Genomic DNA, 23,084 nt, shown 5'->3' with positions numbered 1-23,084 from the left:
ATTGGAAAAAGCTTCGTTGCCTTCAGTTATTTCATCTTTTGGGCCAATGACTTGTGGCAGTAGTTCAAGCTCAGGACAGAGGAACTGGTGGTAATGGGAACAGAGATAGGGAACTGGCTAACTTTACTATGTAATTAGAGTTTAATTGCTGTACTAGATAATGCTAGCTTTTTTTTTTTTTTAATACCATCTTGGCACTCTTGAAAATGTAGCTGGTAATTTACAGATCATGTTGTTTCTTTACAATGAGACACATCTACTGTCAAATATCCAAAGGTTTCCTCTTCAGTTGGGACCAGAGATGTCATCTGAAGGATTGTATAGGCTTTGTTTCTTTAACGTAGATACTTACAAGAAACAGACTTCTGCAAATGTGAAACTTCAGTTTTGATGTGCAACCGCTGTTGTGTATTTCTTTGAAGGCAGTACTGTTGGTTTGCCTTTTTTTTAAGGCTCTCAGGACAGCAGTACAGGTAATGTGCAATATGCTTTTACTGACTTGGAACAATTTTTCAAAGTCATGTGTCAGTGCTGTTTTAAACTATATTTTTACAGAATTGTTTTTAAAGGGTGTTTTAGGGTGGAGGGGAAAAGATTAGCCCGCATGCTAATGTGTGTTTAACTGTCTTCTGAGAATGCAGTGTTTGGTATCGAGTTAAAATTCCTCTAGCCTGCTGAATGCAGGAAGTTATTATTATCATTACATTTTTTTCAAAAAAAAACCCACAACCGTAAATGAAGAAGCAGTACTCTTCAGAAATGGCTCTAGAAGCTTAGAGAACTTGGTTCATCTTCCATTCTGCTGGATTTGTCTTTATATTAAACTTTATTTTTAGAAGACTGTAGTGCATTTTTTGTTACAATTTGTCATTAATGAACAATGTATATGCAGCAGTACTGTTGTATTTGTTTTCTTTGCTTTATCACCCTTTTAATTCAGGTCATGTGTGCTGTTATATTTTGGACTGCCATCATGCTTAATTGTGAAAATACTTGCAAAGTTTTCAGTGAAAGCTTCCAATAAACAAGCATATACCTGAAGTGCCCTCCATTTTTTAGTGTTTCCTCTTAAGCTTTTAAGAGCTAACAAAGAATACATGTCTATACCTTAAAAATAATTGATCTGAACACTCATAATGTTTTACAGAACAGTGATAGGACAAATGTGGTCGAAGGGCCTTGTCAAACAATAAGTTGGAAGGATTGGGTAGATCTTGGTCACTGCACAGGAAGTGAGGTGTTACTCCAAGTCTGAAGTGTTAGTGTATGTAAGGGCTGAGGAGGTGGCTGAAGAAACAGACAAGATAGGATATATGAGCTGGAATAATCAGTTCTTTGGGCCAGGTGCAATCTTACCTAAGAAAACTGAAAATCCAAATAGAACCCAGTTGTATATTCAGTCTTTCTTCTGGTGACTCTATTTTAAATGTGAATTGTCCACTGACTTCCCCAGTTTGTGTTTGTGCCTTTGTATCGTGGGTGGAGTTGAGGTAGATTTAAGTCCAACAGCAGACTCTGAAAGGGATGGGAAATATTTCAGAATTTAGAGTTGGCCTCATACTGTTCGTGTTGACTGTTCTCTCCAGAATGCTTTTAATGTGGGTGGGAGTTTCACTCAGTTTCCAGATAACATTTTTCTTTTAACTGGCTGTCACTTTTGTTTTATTTTGTGAAAACTAAGAGAGAATGTAGAACAGTTCAGACAACTTAAAGGCACTTTTCTAAAGCCTTTTTTTTGCAACAACTATTTTTGCAGAGAGCTGCAGAGGTGCATGCAAAGCTGAATTCATTTTAAACAAATTGATTCAAAATTCCCACCCCATGACTATGCTGTTTGATGCTGTCACTTGCTGTGTAGTCATCGTCGTAGATCAGAATTTTTACAATCTGATTAACTCGAACTTTGCAGGCAGACTTTGCTTTTGCAAGTTATTTCACAGCGAAACATGGCTGGAGAATAGAAAGTGCTAAGCTTAAATTGCCAGAATGGGATATGGCACTAGTAACCTCCTCCCTACATGGGAGGAGGATGCAGATGTAACCAAGCAAATGAGAAAGATGGCATCTTTCATTGTGTATTTGTGAGTCCTGACAAGGACCTCTCAAAGGATTCGGGTGGGGAAAAAAGTCTGCTAATGTTTATTCAGGCATCAAGGGTTAAAATGAACATACTTAAATCTTAAATAGCTGCAGCTTGCTGCTATTGTGCTGTTTTAAATGAGGAATGAAATATACAATTTCAATTTTTGTAAGAAAGACAAAATTTTTGTGTTCGCAGAACTGTCAAAGCCATGGCAAGTTTTACAGACTGTAGCAAACAATTTAAAGGTGATATAATGCTCTCTGAACAGTATAACTGGCTACTTGGTAAAATGGCCAGATGTTGCTTAACATAATTTAGCTTCATGTTATTTTTTTTTTGAGAAGTCGAGATGCTAGCAAGTGTGTTCCAAACAGAGAGGGATTCTTAATGACAATTTATTTTTTTCTTTTCTAAGGCATATTTATCTTGCTTTCTGTGCTGCCATTTCAGAACAGGTTTAAAGAATGTCCTCCTGTTGAAAAGGCAGCAATGCTTTCTTCCCCCTGAGAAAACATCTCTATGTGCTCTCCAGAGAACCTAGATAAAATTACACCCTTCCTCTCAAGACCCTTGGTGTTTAATAGGGAGTTACCTGATCATGTGCAGAATGCAAAACCAAAATGTGATAGTGGGGCAGCACCAAGTGTAGTCACTTCTAGAACTTAAGTTAATGTTGCCTGCTTTCATTCTATTTTCAAAGCAGGTAATGACCAGGTACCAGCATTGTCACGTTCAGAGCAGATTCTTATGGTTGTGAATTGTTCAGACGAAACACCACCATCCCTTAGCTCTAGTATGAGCTTTAGTTTCCTATAATGCCCAAAAACCTCTACAGGTTTTTCCGTGGCACATACTAAATCCAGATGCTCTGCGATCCTGTTATAATTTGAAGAGGAACATACCAGCTGAGTTGAACTGAAATGAGGAATTAGCCTGAAGAGATTCCTTTTCATTTCTCAATATGACATCATGCAACTGAGCTCGCATTGTGTTTCAGCTTCCTCATATAAAATAACGTTATTGTCTCAAAGAAATATCAAAGTTGCATCAAGCTTACCCTAAATCTGCATAATGGTAGTCTCTAGTTTTCAAAGTTGAAGTTTTGGAAATGCTCATTGTTGCTCTTCTGATTGCTGCTGGTGTCTAAACTCCTTCAACACAGACATTCAGCAAAGAACGTCCCTATTCAGGGGAAAAAAAAAAATCATACTTTTTGTTTCTTAGAGGTAGCCTTCACATACTGCATAGACTTTGAACCATTGTCTGCAGAAATATTTATGTTGACATTTTAAATGACATCTTAATTTTTTCACAATTGCCAATTCTGTAAGGGTAATGAGTAATGAAAGCTATGCATAATATAGAGAGAATTAACTCTATTCTGTCAGCTACTTGTCAGTTCCACTATCTGGAACCTGTTAATTTGTTATAGAGATAAAACTTTAACTTTCCTTCTCTTTAAAATCCCTACTGATGTTGTTCTTTATCACACTAGAATATGATATGGGCCAGCATGAGTAGTCTGAAGCACTACTTCCTTGGACAAAGCTTTCTAATAACTGAAATTGTTTGGATTAATAAACAAGTTATTGAAGTAATTATTTTGCCTCTTCGCCCCCCTGCACCAACCTTCACAGGAACCTTCACAGGAACGTGCAAATCTGTAAGTACTGAGCAAAAAAAAATGTATTTATATTCATTGAGATTAATTTTTCTCTGATGAAATGATGCTGATTTCCCAAGGAGTACAAGAGAATCTGGCACTCAAGTCCAGCTTTCCATTGAGACATTTCTCATCTCTTTAATTGGGTGCTCCACTTAGCAAACATTTTTTGTGTAGTTCTGACGACTCTTCTACTTCCCTTTAAAATCAAAATTAGCTGACAGTGAAGCATAAAAACAGAAATTATTATTCATGGTCTGTCAAAGGACTTTCCAATGGGATTTACAGCACTAAGTTTTCAGACAGCTATCTGTGTGATTAAACAAAAGTTTGTGCAGCTGGCACAATGGCTCTGTTGGCCCAACAAGGGACAGTTTTGCAGCCCTGGGTATTGTGATTTATTTCAACACTTATGCTTAGTGTTGCTTTCCACCACATTAAGGCTACAGGGTGGGAAAAGTAAAAGCCAAAGAAATTCCTCTTGTTGAAAGAAGAAATGATTGGTCTCCCTAACGTGGTTCAACAATATGACTGAAGAGGCTGTTTTTGTTGTGTGTGTTTGTTTTGTTTTGAAGTTAAAGCAGGAGATCTGCATGTAACAAAAGAATGTTTTAAGACTGAGCAGGTTTAAGACTTGTGTTTTTCTAATGTGATTCTGTAATCAAGAGTTCAGCATTATCCTTTTCCTTGGATACAGAATAAGTAATATGTTGAGCAATGCCTAAGCTCTGTGCAGCCTGTTTTGGGTAAATTGATGGAGCCTGGAAAGCCTAGTTGTCTCTACCAAGGGGACAAAAATAGAAGAAGCTAAGAGCCTTTTTTGATGCAAGGTACTGAGGTGACTGGGGTCATCAGTCATGTACAAGACAAATTAGAATATGAACTTGTGTACACAAGTTACAAGCCCTGGCTAGTTATTAATTAGCAAATGGTGAAGACGAGCAGCTAGATAGATCCAGAAAGCAAGACAGCTCAAAAAAGGTCTTTATAGTGGGAGTCTAAAAAAAGAAATCTTTGTGGACCAGGTGTTGACCAGAAGTGATTTGGTGAATCCAAAACCTGTTATATCTAATTCTTACTGCAGTCAAGAAAATGGGTTTTCACATGTTCTTTGTAAATAAGCAGCATTGCACTGAAGAAGAAAGACTCCACGGTTTCCCACAACAGTCTGTCTGGAAAGCCTTTAAACGTCCTCCAAGAGTGTGGATAAAGAAGAGATACTGATGAGAATGAAATAACTCTGAGAACAATATGAAAGCACATCTTTCAGTGAGTTTTCTTTAAATTCTCCTATATTTCTGCCTTCCAACCAACAATATGATGTAAGCCTTGGGCAAAATACTGTCCTGTTTTCTAGACAGCAAAATAGAGCTTCTGTTAAGTATGTGATAGACAACATTTGAATATGCCAAGTATGTATTATATCCTGAAATATTTATACTGGAGCAGCATCACTAAGTCCTTGTTGTTGTGTCTTGTGCTTTTTACGAGGAATATTTCTCAGATCTTCAGGAATTATGGGATAATGTTACTGGGAATAATGTTACTCTGAAAAACAATCCTTCATCTTTGTAAGGAAAAGAGAGAGTGAAATAGATCAGAAGTGTATTTTATTTAATTGTATTGTTTCATGTTTTTCAGTACACTGGAAAACGTGCTTTAATACCTTAAGCAATCTTTTTGCTGGTTCTCTTGTAGGTTACACCAGAAGCAGTAGAGAGCTGGAATAAAGAACAAACCAAAAATTTGGTTGAACAGAGCAGTTAAAGCTTCAGTGTCACAAATGAAAAGCCCTGTTAGCTGGCTCGCAGAACCCACCCTTTACTGAAGCACGTGTACCCTTTAGCAGAACATATCTGAAAAATAAGCTGAATGGTTTAGTCTAATCTGAAATACATTGTGTTGATAGACTTAGCAGTCACCAGCTCCAAGTTAGTGTTGGGTTTTAAGACAGATGATTATTCTCCAAAAGCAGTAAATGATTGACAGTATCTCTTTCAAGGATGGTGAGAGTCCTTTCCTGACTCAGACAGTAATTTACTTGTGGGTAGCAGCTATTGAAAACATACTCAGGCGTATGTAGTTGACACAAATACAAGTCATAATTCTGGAAGTTATCAAGCATTATGATTTCTGATTCTCAAAAAATCTGTCTTTTTACTAGTTTTACTAAGTGAATATGGTCAAAGACACAATAACTCAGGAATAGCTCAGGTTCAACACTCTAATCTTTTACAGCTAGAAAACTGTGTCTCGGATACAAAACGCATTAGAAGTTTATTAAAAATATGTAATTTTTGTTCATCTAATTTTCAATTAAACCTGCGTAAAACTTTAGATGATCTAGACTGAAAGGGAAAGTTAACTAACAGCTTTGCTGTATTTCTTTGAATTTTTTTTTTTCTAAACTCAAAATTTTAATGCTGTAGATCTTTAGATTGTTTTGTTTTGTTCTGTTTTTTTTAAAAAGTTGAGAACTCACCTCCACTAGTTTTCCTCCAGCAATCTCTGCAGTGTGATGATAGTTGGGAAAATCAGCTACTACTTTTCCCCCTTCCATTTTAACAGTTGCCTGCAATAAAGAGAGATTTAATATTCTCTGGACCTATTGGCATTTATTTTATCAGACACTGTAAGTATCTGTGCACCTGATGGTTAAAGTTTTTCCTTTAATAAAAGTAAAACTTCTCTATTATATAAACAGCTTCATGATAAAGACTAAAATCCTTGTGCTTTAGTTCCTAAATATAAGCATCCACAATTTATTAAATAGAAAAATATTCAAGTAACAATACATCCAAGTTCACTATGTAAACAATAAATCATAAATAATGTTCACTCATAGCTCTAAAGATGGTCTTACTGCAGACTGTGTTCTCAGTCCTCAACATTTTATGTGGTTCTTCTCTTTTGTCAGTAAAAAGAGAAACTGTATGAGTTATTTTTAAAGTAGTGTTCTCATATACTGACAACCTGCCTGCAAGCAGCACAAAAGTCACTGTGGGCTAGTGATATTAATCTTCACCCTGGATCCTGAGTTTCATGCCTTTAACTACACCAGAGTTCACCTATATCATTTAAGTATAGATGAAGATGACTGTACAGTCTGCAGTCACACCTTTATGCTACAACATCAGTTGCTCTACTTTCTGCAAGTTCCTGAGGAAGGGAAATGGAGAAGGACGTGCTGGTCTCTTCTCCCTGATAACTGATGGCAGAACACAAGGGAATGGCACAAAAGTTGTGACAGGGTAGGCTTGGACTGGACATTGGGAAAAATTATTTACCATGAGGGTGGTTAAACACTGAAACAAGCTTCCTAGCAAGGTGGCTGATGCCCCATGCCTGCCCCTGATCAAGATGCATTTAGATAATGCCTTTGATAATATGCTTTAACTTTTGGTTAGCCTTGAAGTGCTCAGGCAGGTGGACCTGATTCACTTTGAAGGTCCCTTCCAAGTGAATTACTCTATTCTAAGAGCTATTTCTGCATGGGAGGAGCATGCCAGGATGCTAATATGAAGATTACAAATGCTACAACATTTCAGCTGACTACCAAAACTAACTGTGCGGAACTAGCTATGCAGTTCCATCAGAAAATTAGTCTTGCCCCCATAACTAGTCAGCTTTGCCTGTGCTTTTAGTAACAAAGACAGATCAACCAGTCATATTTAGAAAGCAAAAAAAGTAATGTGCAAAGTGAAGAGGGAACTTTTTTTAATAAATAATTGTGTTTTACTAGATACAAGGAAAGCCTTACTAATTTATATATTGGTTAGTGACTCTGTGCTGAAAGGCAGTGGTTTCTCTGCTGAGTTGTTTACCCTGCACTCATCTTTGGCTACTTAATAGCATTTGGACTGCTTGAAGTGCTCAAGAAGAAGACAGAATTTATAAAATTCTATTTCAAAATTGTGGTCAATTTATTGCAAACTTCAAATAGAATTATGTTTTCTTCCATACAATAGGCTTCATAAAGATTTCTCAAAAGCAATTACATCCTTTTTTTTTTTTTTTTTTTTTTTTTTTTTTTTTTTTTATCCTCTCAGAATCAGAAAGGTGTGACTGAAATAGCATTCTGGAAATAATGCAATACTACTACTGTTCTCATTCTGTCACAGCTCCCTGAAAAATTGCTGGTATTCCTGTCTCTTCAATACAAAGCCAGTAATCTGTTGAGGTTCTGGACACCTCACAAATGCTGAGTTTAGTTGTCCCAAACTATCCCTTCTAATGGAATAAAAGTGAATAAGGCAATAAAGTATCTGTTGCAGCAGGTTCTCTATCAAGATTTTGTCCATGATAGGATCAGCTCAAGGTTGCACAGTCTCCCTTATCACTAAAGACTGTTCAAGTTGCATGTTGCTCTGTACTTCCAATAGTAAGGGAATACAGAGAGGTTTTTTTTTCCCCTTCACTTTATGCAGTCCTTTGTTTAAGGCTCAGCACAGGTGACTTTAAAAGGCAAGCACTGCTGTCAGGCACAGGCAGAGCTAAGGATCACAGCACTCCTCATAGAGTGTGCTCCAGTTGCTGCATGGTGCTGGACAACAAAGACAGCTGTCAACCAGCTTGTTAGAGTTTTAATTAACATTATGATTGCTTCAGCTATAACACCAGTAGGATGCTCATCACTCTGCCCTTGTTCTTTAATAGTAAATACAGTTTTGCAGCTCTAGTGCTCATTAAAATCAGCTTTAGATATTTTGCTAGGGGCATCAAGAAATGGGGAAAAAATACGCATCCTTGAGACAGAATTGATTTTCACCCTACATTAAAAAACAACAAAAACAACAACAAAAAGAAACAACTGAGACAGCATAGAACTCAAGAGAGAAATTAATTTACCTTGAATTTTTTACCACCCATTGTCTCCATGTCTGCTTCCTTGCCAATAGTGAATGTGTTAGTCGTGGTGCGACCTCCTGGGAAATGCTGTGTCCAGGTGAAGTCATTTCCATTCTGCACCACCTCAGTGACTATTTTGCAATTCCTTCCCATCTCAACCTTCTCACTGGGGAGACCTTAAGAAACAGAAGAATACATTTTATCAAATCAAATATCCTACTATTTGTATTGGAATTGTAGCATGCTAGTGGTGTGTTTGTTGTCAGACATTGATGTCTGAAGATCTGATTTGTGGGTTTTTGGTGGTGGTGGTGCTGCTGTTTGTTTTACAGCAGTATCAAAGCTGAGTTTAAATTACTTCTTTAAAGGAAGATACAGGTACATCAATGCATTTGCTAAAATAATAGGTTTTAGTCTGGCTTTCTTTTCTCTTAGAAAGGATACACAGTAAACATATAGCTGCAAGATACATATAAATGTTCACATCTTTCTTTCTACTTAGGCTACATGTGCAGATACATGGAATGTCTATGACCTGCCTCTGCTATACAATTGGGCATTCCTATTTACTATTGCTTTGTAAATAAATGAACACAAGCATTGAACTTTTGTACACAGATCATAGTGTTCCTAAGAGATTTTACAGGTGTAATCTCTGAAATGGGCTTATACAGTCTTCTGAAAGGGTTCACAGAAACCTGTTCCTGTAAAAGATTTTGACAAGTACTGTCACACTTAAAACTTTACTTCCACCAATGAATACTTAAAACTTTACTTCCACCACTTAGAACAGAAAAAGTGATCTCCATGATTATTACACTGCAAACATCTCTGCCCTTCATTCTGCTGCCCACAGTAAAGGAATAACTGCTTCTGTACAGCGGGACTATTTCCTGTGGCTAATAGTGCTTCTTATAAGAATGAAAACTGAATCTTCTTGCTGAAGTGCTGAGCACTCCTACCAAGACTGATATTTCCTGTTGATCTCTTGACATTTCAATAAAAAGCCTTTTTAGAAAAGTATTTCTACCTAATTTATAACCTTCAAGACTTACACGCCCAGACATACTTACCAATCGCCTTAACAAAGTCATCGTAGTTCTCATCGCTTTCAAATTCGTATTTGCCTGTGAATGCCATGTTGCCCTGGTGATGTGGCTGGTAGTGCAGGATAGCCTCCGAAACAAAGAAGAATTGGTAAGTGCAGATGGCCAGAGGCCCTCGTTTTTATAAGCCAGCCCAAGCTGCTCAGCCCACCTGTAGTCACGCCCCTAGGAAATATACTTTTATGATCTATGCAAGTCACTAACATGGATGCCATCGACCTATCTGAAAAGGGCCATAATTCAATTAAAGATCCTTGACATTAATCTGGAGATCAGCAGATATCAAGGGCAAAAGCTGGGTTTTCTTTTTTGCATATTTGAAGTGATATATATTTCCCTTAAAGATCCCACTGATTTTGCAGAGATGATGGAATAATGATAAAATTTTTATGATGAAACAGGTAGAAAACATCTTCAAAGCAGCGTCCTTCAATCACAACCTCGCTGTACTTGGAAGCATATCATGTATTAGTCAATATATGAAAATAGGAAACAGGGTGTCCAGATTCCTAAGTAATTCTGCTGGGATCTGGGCAATGCCAGGTTCTGGGTAAATTACTGCACCTGTATATCCTTCCTTATCCCCAGATGAAGACAAGAATTATGAAATATTTTACACTGCTTAGATATAAAGTACGTTAGAACACTCATGGCACCATGTTCCCATATCTTATTTAATATCAGGAGACAAACTCTGCTTCAAATTGCTTAGCAAATGTTTGCACAAAGTACAAACATTTCAAAAATATATACTTATTCAGGAAAGTAGAATCAGTACTCTCATTTGTGTAATTTGCTAAAAGTGAGAGTCCACGGGGTAATTTAGAACACATACAAGAGCAGGGAAAGAAATTCCCAGCTACAGTGTGTGGGCATTGCTCAACCAGCTGATGATACAGACCAACAGCTTTTAATCTGAACAAAAACCTTCCTAGGATTTATGTGCTAGCAGTGTCATAGCATTGGAATACACAGAGTATCTGAGGTGCGAGTAAGGAAATGTTACCTGTCTTAGATAAACCTTTACAGTTTTGAAACTTTTCCTTACAGGGGCAAAATAAGAGGGATTCCAGAACAACAAACTGACTGGTGGGTTAAGAGTCTGAATCAGGCGAGAAGGAGACTTCTAATAGAAAAGAATTTTCTGACCACAAAAAGCTTCAGAATATCTTGAGTCAGTTTTGTAAGAGATCATACCTATGGACTGGAAAGGATCTTGCCTCATGTTTATTACTTGGAAATTTACATTGTTTGTTTTTTTTAACACCTACTTCCTCTTCCAAGGTCTGACAGAAAGCAACTTCAAAATCTTACATCTTTGTAAAAAGATCTAAAAGTTTACCATGAAGATGTGTTTTTGAGGTTGACAGCAGTCCTGTTAAAACTACTGCTTTTGGTACGCGCTCATGGCGGGAAAGCAGTTTTCTAGCACAGATGCAGAAAGTGAACAAAAGGGAAGCATAAAAAATCATGGTCAATTTGTAAAATAAAAATGGAACAAATGTCCTAGGAATTACTGCCTTCCCACCCCTAACCCTTCACTCCCCCATATTTACGCAGCTTTTAATTATCCCATGCTGTGCAGCGGCTGACTGTATTGTGCTGGAGTTCGTGACGCCACAAAAGCCATACCATCTGCTGTCTGCTTGCCATTAAAAGGATGTTTCCTTACTTGAAATAGCAGAAAGCTATATACCTTTCTTCTGCGAACATTCTCCCTGTTCTGTGATCAGCATTCAAGTACTTTTCTCTCCCGCCCCTGTGTTTTAACAGTTAGTTTTTGTATCAGTTACAAATTCATAAGATTCAGGGAAGGAACAGAGAAGCTTGCTTTGCAGTCAGTATTACCTTTGCACCTGATCTTAAAGTGTCTGTAAAATGACTCCAACCCTTCTGCCACCATATTTGACACTTTTGTTTTCCTTTTTTTTTTTTTTTTTTTTTTTTTTTTAATTAGAACTGTTTCAGCTTAATCTGAAGCTTGGGCAGGAGGAGCAGATAACTGAAAGGGAAACTTCCTTTATCAGCTAGACCCAGGTCCTTAATCCTTAGGTCTCCATAAACTAAAATAGCATTAGCATGGAACACAACGAAGTGGCTGCACATGCACGGAAAACTCTGTTCTTATTGCCAGGGTAAAGCTAAGTAGTTACCAGTTAAAATACAACAGTGCAAAACTCTGTGCCGTTACAGAGGCAAAAAACCCTAGTAATTTCACTCATACATAAATTCCAAGATCCCATTTACAGGAAGGTCTCATCAACCCCATCCCATACATGGGCAAGATGAAAACAGAAAAAAAAAAGTCACCTATCAGTGCTTATAGTACAGTGAAAGGATGATGTACTCAGTAAGAAATCCCAGGTCCATGCATAAATCCTGCGTCCAAAACATGGCACATTAATTTAAACATTCTTAAAGTAACCAAGCCCTTAGAAGCAAAGGGTGAGAGCTGCGAAGGGCCAATTACTTTCAGTCACCCAGGGAGTTCTGCAGTTGCTCCACTGATGGGCTGTGAGAATCTTTATTGCTGCTCAGCACAACTGGCTGTGCAAGTCTTTAGGTAAGAGACTCGCCTCCTTCACGTGGCTCTGTATGCTCCACGTACTGAAGGTAACCGGGGTCCTGCCACTGCTCTGCTTTTGGGGAGTGGGTGACCAGTGAGACCATCCTCAGGTTGGCTCAGTAGCGAAGGCCTCTGTCTTGCACCAGGCTCTCAACGTTTCAGAGAGACATGCATAAAACCCTGTGAAGAAGGTAAATGAACTCAAGCCATAAACTCGTCTGTTTACACAGAACTTATTAGGGGACAACGCCATTGGCACAGTAACACCACACAGACCTTGGAAGATAGATCAAACTGGGTAAAGAAAACAGCACAGCTCTCTGAAACAGGAAAAAGATAATAAGATTATATGAACGGTACTTGGGCTTTTATGTTCCCTTTCTTTATAAAGATCAAATTATATTGATAATTATCTTGTGATGTGATATGAAAATGCTGACATATACACAGCTATACAACACTTAGAGCTTGTCTGCAGTGGGAATGTGGTGGGCACAGAGCTGGCATGTAGTACAGTAAATTACAGGTGAATAGTTACTTGGCTGGGTGGGTCATTCTTGCTACACTAAGGAGTTTATTCACCTCCAAGGAGTTGTAATGCTATGCTGTACATGAGAGTTGCAGAATGTATTAAAAACATCCTTATAAAAAATAAAGGTAAGACTGCGCAGTGTCAATAACCGTGCTTACTCTGCCTGGCTGCTTGGCACCCAAATCAGTTTAGAACAAGTTGCAGGCAAACATACCATCGGTACCCGTCTGTGCAGAGGAATTTCTAATGTGCATTTTGTATTTGCATCCATTTTCTGCTCACTTGTTCTGAAAAAAATCTCTACTTTAGTTCCTGCCTCTTTGTTATAAAATGCAATGAAATTCCAGAGTGCATTGGAGAATGAAGAATTTCATAAAGTAGTCTTTCAAATATTGAGTCAGGACAATATTTATTCCAAGAATAAAGGGATGGAGGCCCTCTGACTTTACTGAGGTGATGGTTACAGGCACAGTTGTTAAGGTTAGTCATCCAAGTTCCCCTCAGCTAAAAACTGCATTCATTTAATAACCTTACACTTTGTATTTACAATACTCATGATTTTCCTGCCTCTTCAGAGCTGTACGCCTGTAATGTTGCTTTTGCATACCTCTACAACAGTGCTTCAACCTTGGTGGACTGGGCACTTAGCTAAACGGTGCAGAATTACTCAGTTAAAAAATAATAATAATAATAATAATAATAATAATAATAATAATAATAATAATAAACAAAAAAAAAAAAACAAACAATAAATTAAACCAAAATTATCCACTTTTTTTTTTTCAAAATACATGTATACATCATTACATATATAATCCATTCCATCTACAGCAATGTGTGTAGCTGCATACTGCTGCAAACATCCTTGTTTATGTCATGTTTCTGCTTAACAGAGCTGAGTTGAAATCCAACTGAATTAACAGCTTTAACTGAGACCAGTGGAAAAACGAGAGGCAGTTCCCTTTACACATACAAGGGTGTAAAAAGAAGGCATGAGGTAAGAGCTGTAATGGAGAAAGACAAAAGAATAAAAAGCTCCAGGTGTAAAAGTTAAAAACAGCTTTCAGAAAGGTTATTAACTTCAGGGTACCTGGTACTATCAATCATTTTCAGGAGGAAGATGCAGCTGCCCTTTCTGTATGTCAAAGAAAGTATCATTATTCTATAGGGGACTATGCCATCTGGTGGCCAAATATCTGGTGGCCAAGGCCTGTATACCAATCAGCATATCCTACAGCGAGTCTCTACCTCCCCCATAAAACCCCCTGACTTCAGCTAAAGCATGCCAGAGTTTGTACCTAGCCCAGTGCCACAGCTGCAGCTCCAAGATCAGTCTCCAATCTCCTCGTTCTCTGACTGAAATGAAAAACCTCCCGCCTGAGCCAGACAATCAGCTCAGTAAGAGTCATTCATGTTCAGTATATCAGTATTTATACAAGCAATTGTCTTCATGTTTCATTTTGGGACATATTTCTAAATGATAATGATTTCCTAAACACTGGATTATGGCCACACTGAAATACCATATATTATTAACCTTTGCTTAAGTACATTTTATTGCTATCTGGGCAACCAATAATACACAGGGCTGCTTCATATAGATTTAATTAAACATTACAGAACAGAGGCCAAATGCTTGCTTCCCTGAATTCAGTCTGAAATCTTCAGCTTCACCTACAGCAAAGCTACAACTTCAACACAAACAAATGAATGAATCGATCTTTATATGCAAATGTTATTTGTGGCAGAATAGCATTTATGAGCCCCACTGCGTGGATTCAGCTGTCACAGAGAAACACAAGGGTTTGCGTGCTGATATGGAGCCCCACTGTCAGAAGACAGACTGCAAGGAAGTGGTATAACCTTGTTCTGGGATACTTAAGGCACACAGGCTTTTTCTACTTTTCCTCATGGAATAAAATAAATACTTAAAAACAACACAAAAAGCACAACAAAACACTCACAGTAAAGCTTATCTAACTGATGGCTTTCTAAGGCACCTCTCTAACATGAGCACATAGCAAGCCTCCTATCTGAGCACATATTGCCAGCACTATGGGAAGGAATCAAACCACTACTTACAATGAGAAGTTAAGCAGAAAGGCTCAACAGGGCAGTTAAATTTATTAGGATCATGTGAGTTGAAACTGTGTGGCTGGTGCAGACACTTAGCATGAGTAAGCTTTCAGAGAAGTAGAACCCTCATTAAAGCTCCTACCCAAAGGAAAAATTCATCTAAAGGGAGTAGTTAATTCCCTCTGCCCCCCAAGTCAGCTACTTCTGATATGTAAAACAGCTGAGGCTTCAAATGCTGGTCGGAACAGAAGGAAGTTTCAGGAACCAAATCAAAGGCCGAGGATACCTCTACTTTCAGAATTTACAGTCATAAATATAACGCCTTTGCATTCTTTTTGTCATGTCAGAGTCACCCTGCCCTTGAATGTCTCCCAACATGCTTTAAAGTTTATTAACCTTTCAGAGGTGTAGCATAAAGCCAACTGAGATACTTTAAAGACAAAGTGGAGATAAGGAAAGTAATTCCATTAGTGAATGAACAAGGTTGGGTGACTATCTTTGAAGTGCTTTTAAAACTGGAATGCAGTTGAACAAGGAATACTGATTCAGAATAAAAGTAGGAGCTCTCCCCTGAAAAGACAGTTACCCTTAATGATCCTGTCAGAATGAATGCTGATCAGGAAAGCTTGTAAATTCTTCATACAGTTGTATCTGGCCATTATTCAACAACTCTCCACAGAAATGGCTAATGATTATTAATTCCTTTGGTATTCAGAGTAATCATTCATAATGAATTCAGAATGAACTGATTTGGTGTTAATGTAATGTGTAATTCCATGGGAGTTACATTATAATTTTGCCTTATTAAGTATCCATTTAGCATACTACTAGGTGTTATTATTCTAAACTCATAAGCAGTAGAAAAGTAATTACCAACAAGATGTGGCTGAATTACTGAAAAACTAATGCTTGCACAGACTCCAAACATTTCACCGAAATGCCCTGGTCACCTCTACAGGACTTCTACAGGTGACTCAGCACAGATTCTGCTCTTGCCCCACACGTGACATTCTGAAGGGCTGCATCTGCCTAACAAAAATAACACAGAAAGGATCCGACCAGGAGCTGAGAGGTGGGAACATTTGCAGGGGAGGGAGGCTCAAATCCTACAGAAAACTAGTATTTTGGGGACTCCCATAAAGGAAACTTGCATCATTTCCTGCCAAAGCACTGTTATCAGGAAAACCTTTAGTCCGTTTGGACCTCCAATGAGCAAGATAATTAACTCGTCCAAGCTGGCATAGCTTCTTTAAGAAGTGGTTGGTTCTGCTGCCCCTGGCTGGTGTCCCTGATCTCTGAGTGTCATCTCAATAGGACTGCTGAGGTCTGGCTTGGACAACTAAAAAGACAGAAATCTAAACTCACCCAAAAACAGTGAGAAAAAAAGAACTGATTAGTTTTTGGGTGATTTCACCAGTTTTCAGCTGATTGTGTTCCCTGAACTGTCTCAGTACATGGTCATACCCTGCCAGTACAGCAGGAGGTATGTGAGGAGGGGAAGATAAACGGCACCAGCACAATCACCAACATTTAGCCCTTTCATTGGCCTAGAGGTGTCTGCAAACCACGGAGTGTTTGAGAGCAGCCTGAGGATATGAAGGCACTGTTTAAATTGTTCAAGAGTTACCTCTTGCTTTGTGGTGGCACAAGCGTTTATGCAGTAACACAGCAAGCAGAGCAAGGGCCTGATCTGAATTAAAAATACCCAAAACATAAAGCTATTTTTCAGCTGGATCGGTGTTGTGATCCAGTTACTCAGGTGATCACACCAATACCTGTGTTGGCACAGTGGAAGTATTGGCATGGAGGAGGAAACAAGCTGCTGGGGGAGTATCCACGCAAGGTGGATATAGCCACCTAAAAATGTTCATTGCAATTGTGATCTGAGTTACACTTCATTAAGCCTATTAGGAGAAAAATGAAGGCCATGCTAACTGAGCTAGTGGTACGTGTCTAGTTTGGCTTTACTGAACATTTTTTCTGCGAGCTTAAGGCTCAGTGTAAATTCTCTGAACTTTGTATTACACATTGGCTTTTCAGAATCCAACACCTAAGCAAATTAAATCCGCACTCCTAGACTCAAAAACACCCAAAAAAAGAACTGGGAGGGATATCTCTGTTATCATTTCAGATTTTTAGAACTGATAGCACTCTATGAAGTGCTTGTCTTTGTTATTTTAGCAGGCAGTTTACTCCCTGGTATGTAAAAATTTTCTTTTAATTTATAGTTTAAATTAATTCATTGTTGTTCTAAATGTACTTGTGCCAGAACTGCCCCTTCTTTCTTGGAGTTTATCCCAAATTTCTTCAGAGGGCACCTTTTTTGTTGTTGTTTTTGTTAGACTAAAGCAATCAGGCTAAGCCATGCCAAACTGTTCAGACAATTCTGAAGTGACAGACTTTTTCTTATTCTCATCATCCTCCACTTACCCCAATTTTACTAGAATCTCAAACGTTTTCCAGCTCAGCAAGTTTCACTAGTACACTACCCACCTTTTAATAAAAGGCCAGTAATGGATATACTAACACAACTCACATAACAGACAGTAAGACTGATACTAGTGACTTCTTTTGAATCTAATTGTTCTTTTCTTTCTTCAGGATTCTTTCCTTTAATTAGTTATTTTACATGTATTTTATCAATTGCATCCAAAACAGTGGTAATGGGGACTGACAGCAGAAACAGGAAGGTATCTTTTTTTTAAAAAAAAAAAAAATAGTAAAAACTTCAACAGAAGACTTGAAAATTTTTGTTATGCCACTTTTGACATATAAAATTTGGAAGTGCACAGTAGAAAAATGACTGGCTCCCATCAATTTGGGTCACACAAACCTGTTAAGCTTCCTTTGTAATATCATCTTTGGACTAAAAGCCACTATGGAACATTGTGTATCTCAACAGTTTTGGTCTAATACAGGGAAGTTTTTAAAAATTGCTAAAACAAGATTATAATTCAGCCTTATCTGCAGTCTTCTGGTAAAAGCAAACTGAGTTAAAGATACTACCTCTATATATTTGTTCGACATATTTATTGACAGTCCCTAAAAGACTGTAAGTATGGTTCAAATAAATTAGTATCTGACATCGCTAAAGACAGAAATCATTGTAACTACCCCTTCGGACTTTTCTGACCAAAAATAATAGTCATATCCCTGTTATCTACATAGTTCATATGATGTGTTGTAAAGATTTTATTACTTGATAGTATCGATAGTATCTATATGATAATACTTGCTGACACATCAGAACAATGTAACTTCAAATTTGAACTTATCTTCAAGGTAATCTAGTCTAATTTAGAGACTTGTCACATGGCTGTGGTCTTCTAAGCAATCCACAGTCAGCATCAAAAGGGGGAAAAAACAGCTGTAGCCCACTGTTAAACGAAGGTGTGCTGTACCTGCAGTTAACGTTAGCAGGAACTGCTGGCAGGAGGGTAACTGGATGCAGGTTTCTGAAATAGGCTGTCACCACCATACAAAACCACCAAAATAACTTCATCCTTAGTCACAACATGTTTCAAAGGCATCAGTAATGCCCTGGAATCCCTCTCTGGAGTTACAGTTACCTGATGAATTTCTAATGTGATGGTACAAGTTTTGTCGAATGAGGCTTAGGAGGCAGTGGGATGAAACCAGGACCTGGATGTTTCATGAATTTACCCTGCTTCTAGAGTATACACAGAAGTTCTGCCTGGACTCTGTTGGCAACAGGTTTCTTGTGATAGCTGGACAACTTTCAGAAATCAGTCCTAGAACTTCTTCATTTTCATAGGCACTGAACCGATTTGCTTATTTTACTGTCATTCCTTCTCTTACATCCCTTCTGCAGCTCCCTACAACTGCACTCCAGTAGGAAGCATGCTCCACCTAAGAAACCAAGCAACTGACGATTTAGTCTATATGACGTTGGTTTAGGTTTTCTTGAAGGCAAGCTCGGTGCAGCATTTAAGTTTACTGAAGTCAATAAAAAACACTACGTAAGAGCATGTTTTAATTTCTTCTTTCCACAGGAAATCTGCTAAGAGCTTCTTTGGTTCTTCACAGACATCATAAAACAATGAATCAGTTTTTAAATGCTAGCTGCTGTACAGAGGACAGATTTTCAAAACCTAAAAGTATAATATAATGAACACTAAGAACTGAAAATTCTTAAAACATGAAAATTATGATGATTTGGCCTTTCTCAATTTCACGCACATTATTGGCTTATTAGCCATAGGTTACTAGCATGCAGCTATGGTTAATAAGGAAGTAAACGATGGACTTTTAACAACAAACGTTATGCAATTAATGTAAGGACACTACTAGTCGGCCTTGCAAGGCAATGTATTTCCTTGTGTGAACTGAGAATCTGACAAGAACTGGATATGCTCAGGATTTTGCAGAACTTTGTCTTTATTAGCTTCACTTCATGTCATATTGACTTAATACAAAGTGCTTATTTACTTGGCAAGGAGGTGTTTTTAAAAAGACCGTATTTTGAAGAACAAGTGCATTTGATTTTTCCATTTGTATCCGTTTTGACTTTATACTGTTTATAGAAACACTCATTAATTTTAAGTAGTGTTTCAAGGAGGAACAAAGACATTAAGAGCTTCTGTCTTACCCTTGTCTTTCCCCTATTTTAAAGGATCAATGTGTTGAAAGAGAGTGACAGCAATCTGGAGACATGAAAGGGTCTCAAATAACACCAACACTGTCTAGTGTAAATTGCTGCCATATCCCTGGCCATCCTAGTTTTACACAACACAGCTAAAGCTGCTGCCTTAGAAAATACCTGTAACAAAGCATAGATGCTCAACCACATTATTTCATGCACGCTTCTACAAATCATGTATTTAAAAGCTGATATGAGGCTGCAAGGTTTTTTGTTGGAATTATTTTTTACAAGCAAAGCAATTTCTGAAAAATATTTATATGTACATATAATATCACGGTTTATATTGGAAAAAAAAAAAAAACATTTATTTTGTTTTTTTTTTTAAAACAAATCCATTTCAAAATGTGTGAAATGTCTGATTTCAAATCCATTAGTGATTTATATTCAAGTGCCATTTTAATAATCGTACCTTGATAATAGTCCCACTCCCTTCATCTTCTTCCTCTAGCTTGGGACATCCAGAGCATTTTCTTTCATACATAGCAGAGTTTGTTTCATTATAAGCATGGTGAAAAATGCAGGCTATCAATGACTCCTGAGCAAGTCCTGAGAAAATAAATGGAGAGAAAAATCTTTTGACTTTGAAACGCTGTTTCTTTGGAAAATACCAACATGTTTTCATATTTCTGACATGGAAAATATTATTTTTTTCTTCCTTATGATTTTGCAGCTTCACAGCTTCCTTTTTTTTTGTGCATCTCTACTTCTGTAACTTTAGCATTTCTGTATCTGGATCACTAATGGTTACTGAAGCAAATACACAAAGCAGCTGAACTAAAGAAAGGCCAAATTCCCCACTTGGCCTGCCAGGGGAACCTCCATACTGCAAGGGTTACTCAGAGTTCAGTATGCATGGAATAAACACAGCATACTTTATTAAGCATCCTGCTTTCCAGACTGCTGTTCCCCAGCCTTTCATTATTAAAGCAATAGTACTTTATTTTAAATACAGATTGCGTAGTTTGCCCCAGGTCATATGAGATGGGATTAATAGCCAGAAATCCTGATCCTCTGCTGTCTGTTAAAACTCTAGGCATCCCTCCATCTTTTAGATATAATGGGTTCTCCAGCACATTGCCTTGTATCTCCACTGATTTTCCTGAAATGTATTAACCTCCACATATTGCACTTGTAAAGGCTGCTGCTTTAATGGTGCACATAAGCCCCATGCACATTTAAATTCTGCTACTCCTTCAGCTGCAGTTGCTGAATCTGCTACGGGGAACACGAAAATTAGATCTTTATGATTTTTATTATTATTTTTCGGAAGGTATATCTGCTTTGCAGTTCATCTTCCTTATGTTTTAAAACCATGTTTACTTGTCCCCTCCCATCTCCTTCACTCTCTCAAGCTTTTCCTCTATTCCCAATTCCTGCGGCTCATCTGAAGAGATGTTGGATGGAATACACAGCTATCTGGTGATAAGTTATTTACTTCCCTATAAACCAGGCAAAAAAGGATTTTGTTTTAAAATAAAGAATCTCGAAGCCAGACAAGGGAAACCAATATTTGAATATATTTTCCTTATGCTAGCATAGTGCTTAGAGTGTGCCATAATGAAAAGACTGATGCAAGTTAATTGGGCAAGAACAGAAAATTTTGAAAAAATGATGCAAAGAAGGATACATCTCTCTTCTGGAAATACATATATATATATAGATATATATATATACATATTTTTCTTTGCCTGTAAGTAGTTTTTTGGGCTTCAGTTTTGCTTTGATGTGTCTGATACACCATAATACGGCACTGAATATTTTACAAAAAGCTAAAACTCTTTATATTTGTTTAGATACATTTAACAGAAGAAATAAATATGCTTTTGTAGCAGAGAAAATATCTCATGCCACTTCTTCACCATCTCCAAAAAAGGCAGTTCTTTACATCTGCTTTTTCTGTTAGATGCTTATATTACGTCTAGCCTGGGGTGTGCCTCTTCCAATGGTTTTATCCTGGTTTTATTTATTCTTGGTCAGCAGTAAGTATGCTGGTATTACTCAAACAATGCTGATGTAATACTAAGAAAATGAGAGCATGTTGTTAACAACTGTGATTTTATATTAAATCCTGGAATAAGACATATTTCTCTTAAAGTTTCCTTCTGGAATCAAGAGAAAAATCTGGACAAGAGTTGAAAATCTGAACTTCATCTCATAATACCATACTACAGCTTATAAACAAAACCCATTTTCCTCCTAAATGACAAGAAAACACCAGGGAACATAGAAAGACAACTGTTTATTTTTTAAAACTTCATTTTCAACCTTAATATGTATTTTTGAATGGATAAGTTTGATACAGATCAGCTACTATTCCCAGGATGCTTAAAAATCTGGAGAAGGTGTCAGCTTGCCAATATTCTACTTCCTCAGACAGAAACTGACAAGATTTGGGTGAAGTTTACAAACCAGTTGCATGCACCAATAGCACAGGATTCTACCACTCAGGATTATCCTGGTGACTCCCTTGGTGAGCATGACGAAGTGATTCTAAATCCACCGCCTCTGAATTTCTGTGATTTTTTTCCCCGGAGAAGGAAGGCATGGCCTTTCAGAGCAGCCTATGACAATCAGGTATAAAAGTCTGTGTCATAAACCACGCTGCCATCTAGTGATACCGCTTTAATTCTGCTCCTCAGCTGAATAAATGTTCAACTGTGTTACAGATGGATTTCTGTGCAAAAATCTCTGGCTTACAAGGTTAGTTGCAGTTTGTGTCCTGAGAGACAGGAGACAAAGAACAAGACTTAAAGTCTTCTTGCACAATACTGGGATTTTTACACTATTTACATAACCAAGATTCAGACAGATTATTAAATATATAGATTGTAGATGCTGCACTACCCATGTTAAATAGCAAGTCTTCTGCACACAAAGCTCTTTTTTCTTTTTCTGGAAGCACCTGATGAGATTCTGTGATCAAGTCACTCTATCTTTGCTCTCGTTTACTCACGGAACGCACAAGGGCTTCTGCCAAAGGTCTGCCTTGCAGTACAATATTTATCAAAGCTCTTGGTTTACCAGAAAATATAGCACTTACATAATGGCTTTGTAACAGTGATTTGGTATGGCAAAATCAACACAATTTTTCACTAAATATATATATATATATATATTATTTTATACACATATATATATGAAGTCATAAAAAAATACCAAAAGACCTTTCCCATTTAAAATAAAGAATATGTTTTTCTGAGAAGGAACATCATCCTCTGAGACAGTATTTGTCTCAAAAGTCCTAATTTTTTGAAAAGATGATTTACTATAAAAATATGCCTCCACTGCTGAACACTGGCTTAAAGTTATTGCTATTTCCAGATACTGTCTTAGAAAAAAAATAATTTTTGCTAATCAAACATGCCTGGACTGTGATACAGAATCTGGGTACCTAAGTGGATTTTAAAGGCAAGGAAAAATTATTTTCCTTGCTGATTTCAAAACCAAAAATCTGCACTCCTAATGCAGCTTTCTGACAAGCAATTTGTACTTTTAGGCCCAGCTTATCCCTTTATTTTTTCCCACACTGTCACCACACAGCATTACT

The 23,084-nt window shown here is 37.5% G+C and overlaps 1 protein-coding gene across 9 annotated transcripts in view; it reads right to left on the bottom strand.

Moving 5' to 3' along the window:
- Positions 1-23,084, bottom strand: part of FABP6 (fatty acid binding protein 6) — a 73,031-nt gene that overhangs the window by 19,484 nt on the left and 30,463 nt on the right. For 4 of the 9 annotated variants that reach the window (XR_004754378.1, XR_004754379.1, XR_004754375.1 and 1 more), the window contains 7 exons: positions 19,947-20,083; positions 9,668-9,770; positions 8,595-8,770; positions 6,229-6,318; positions 5,413-5,467; positions 3,141-3,265; positions 263-1,515 (listed from right to left, as the gene is read on the bottom strand). Coding sequence is in view for 1 of the 9 variants with exons in the window: in XM_035338625.1 (XP_035194516.1) it covers positions 5,414-5,467; positions 6,229-6,318; positions 8,595-8,770; positions 9,668-9,770; positions 19,947-20,083 (560 nt within the window). In the remaining 8 variants the exon portion in view is untranslated. Of the gene's footprint in view, positions 1-262; positions 1,516-3,140; positions 3,266-5,339; positions 5,468-6,228; positions 6,319-8,594; positions 8,771-9,667; positions 9,771-12,010; positions 12,302-14,096; positions 14,837-19,946; positions 20,084-23,084 lie in introns of those variants that run through there. The other 5 variants (XR_004754376.1, XR_004754377.1, XR_004754381.1 and 2 more) reach the window with 4 other exon arrangements.

This window comes from Oxyura jamaicensis, chromosome 13 (assembly GCF_011077185.1).
Source record: "Oxyura jamaicensis isolate SHBP4307 breed ruddy duck chromosome 13, BPBGC_Ojam_1.0, whole genome shotgun sequence".
Classification (NCBI taxonomy): Eukaryota; Metazoa; Chordata; class Aves; order Anseriformes; family Anatidae; genus Oxyura; species Oxyura jamaicensis.
Note: the sequence above shows the minus strand (reverse complement) of the source record. Positions and strands in the feature narration are given on the sequence as shown.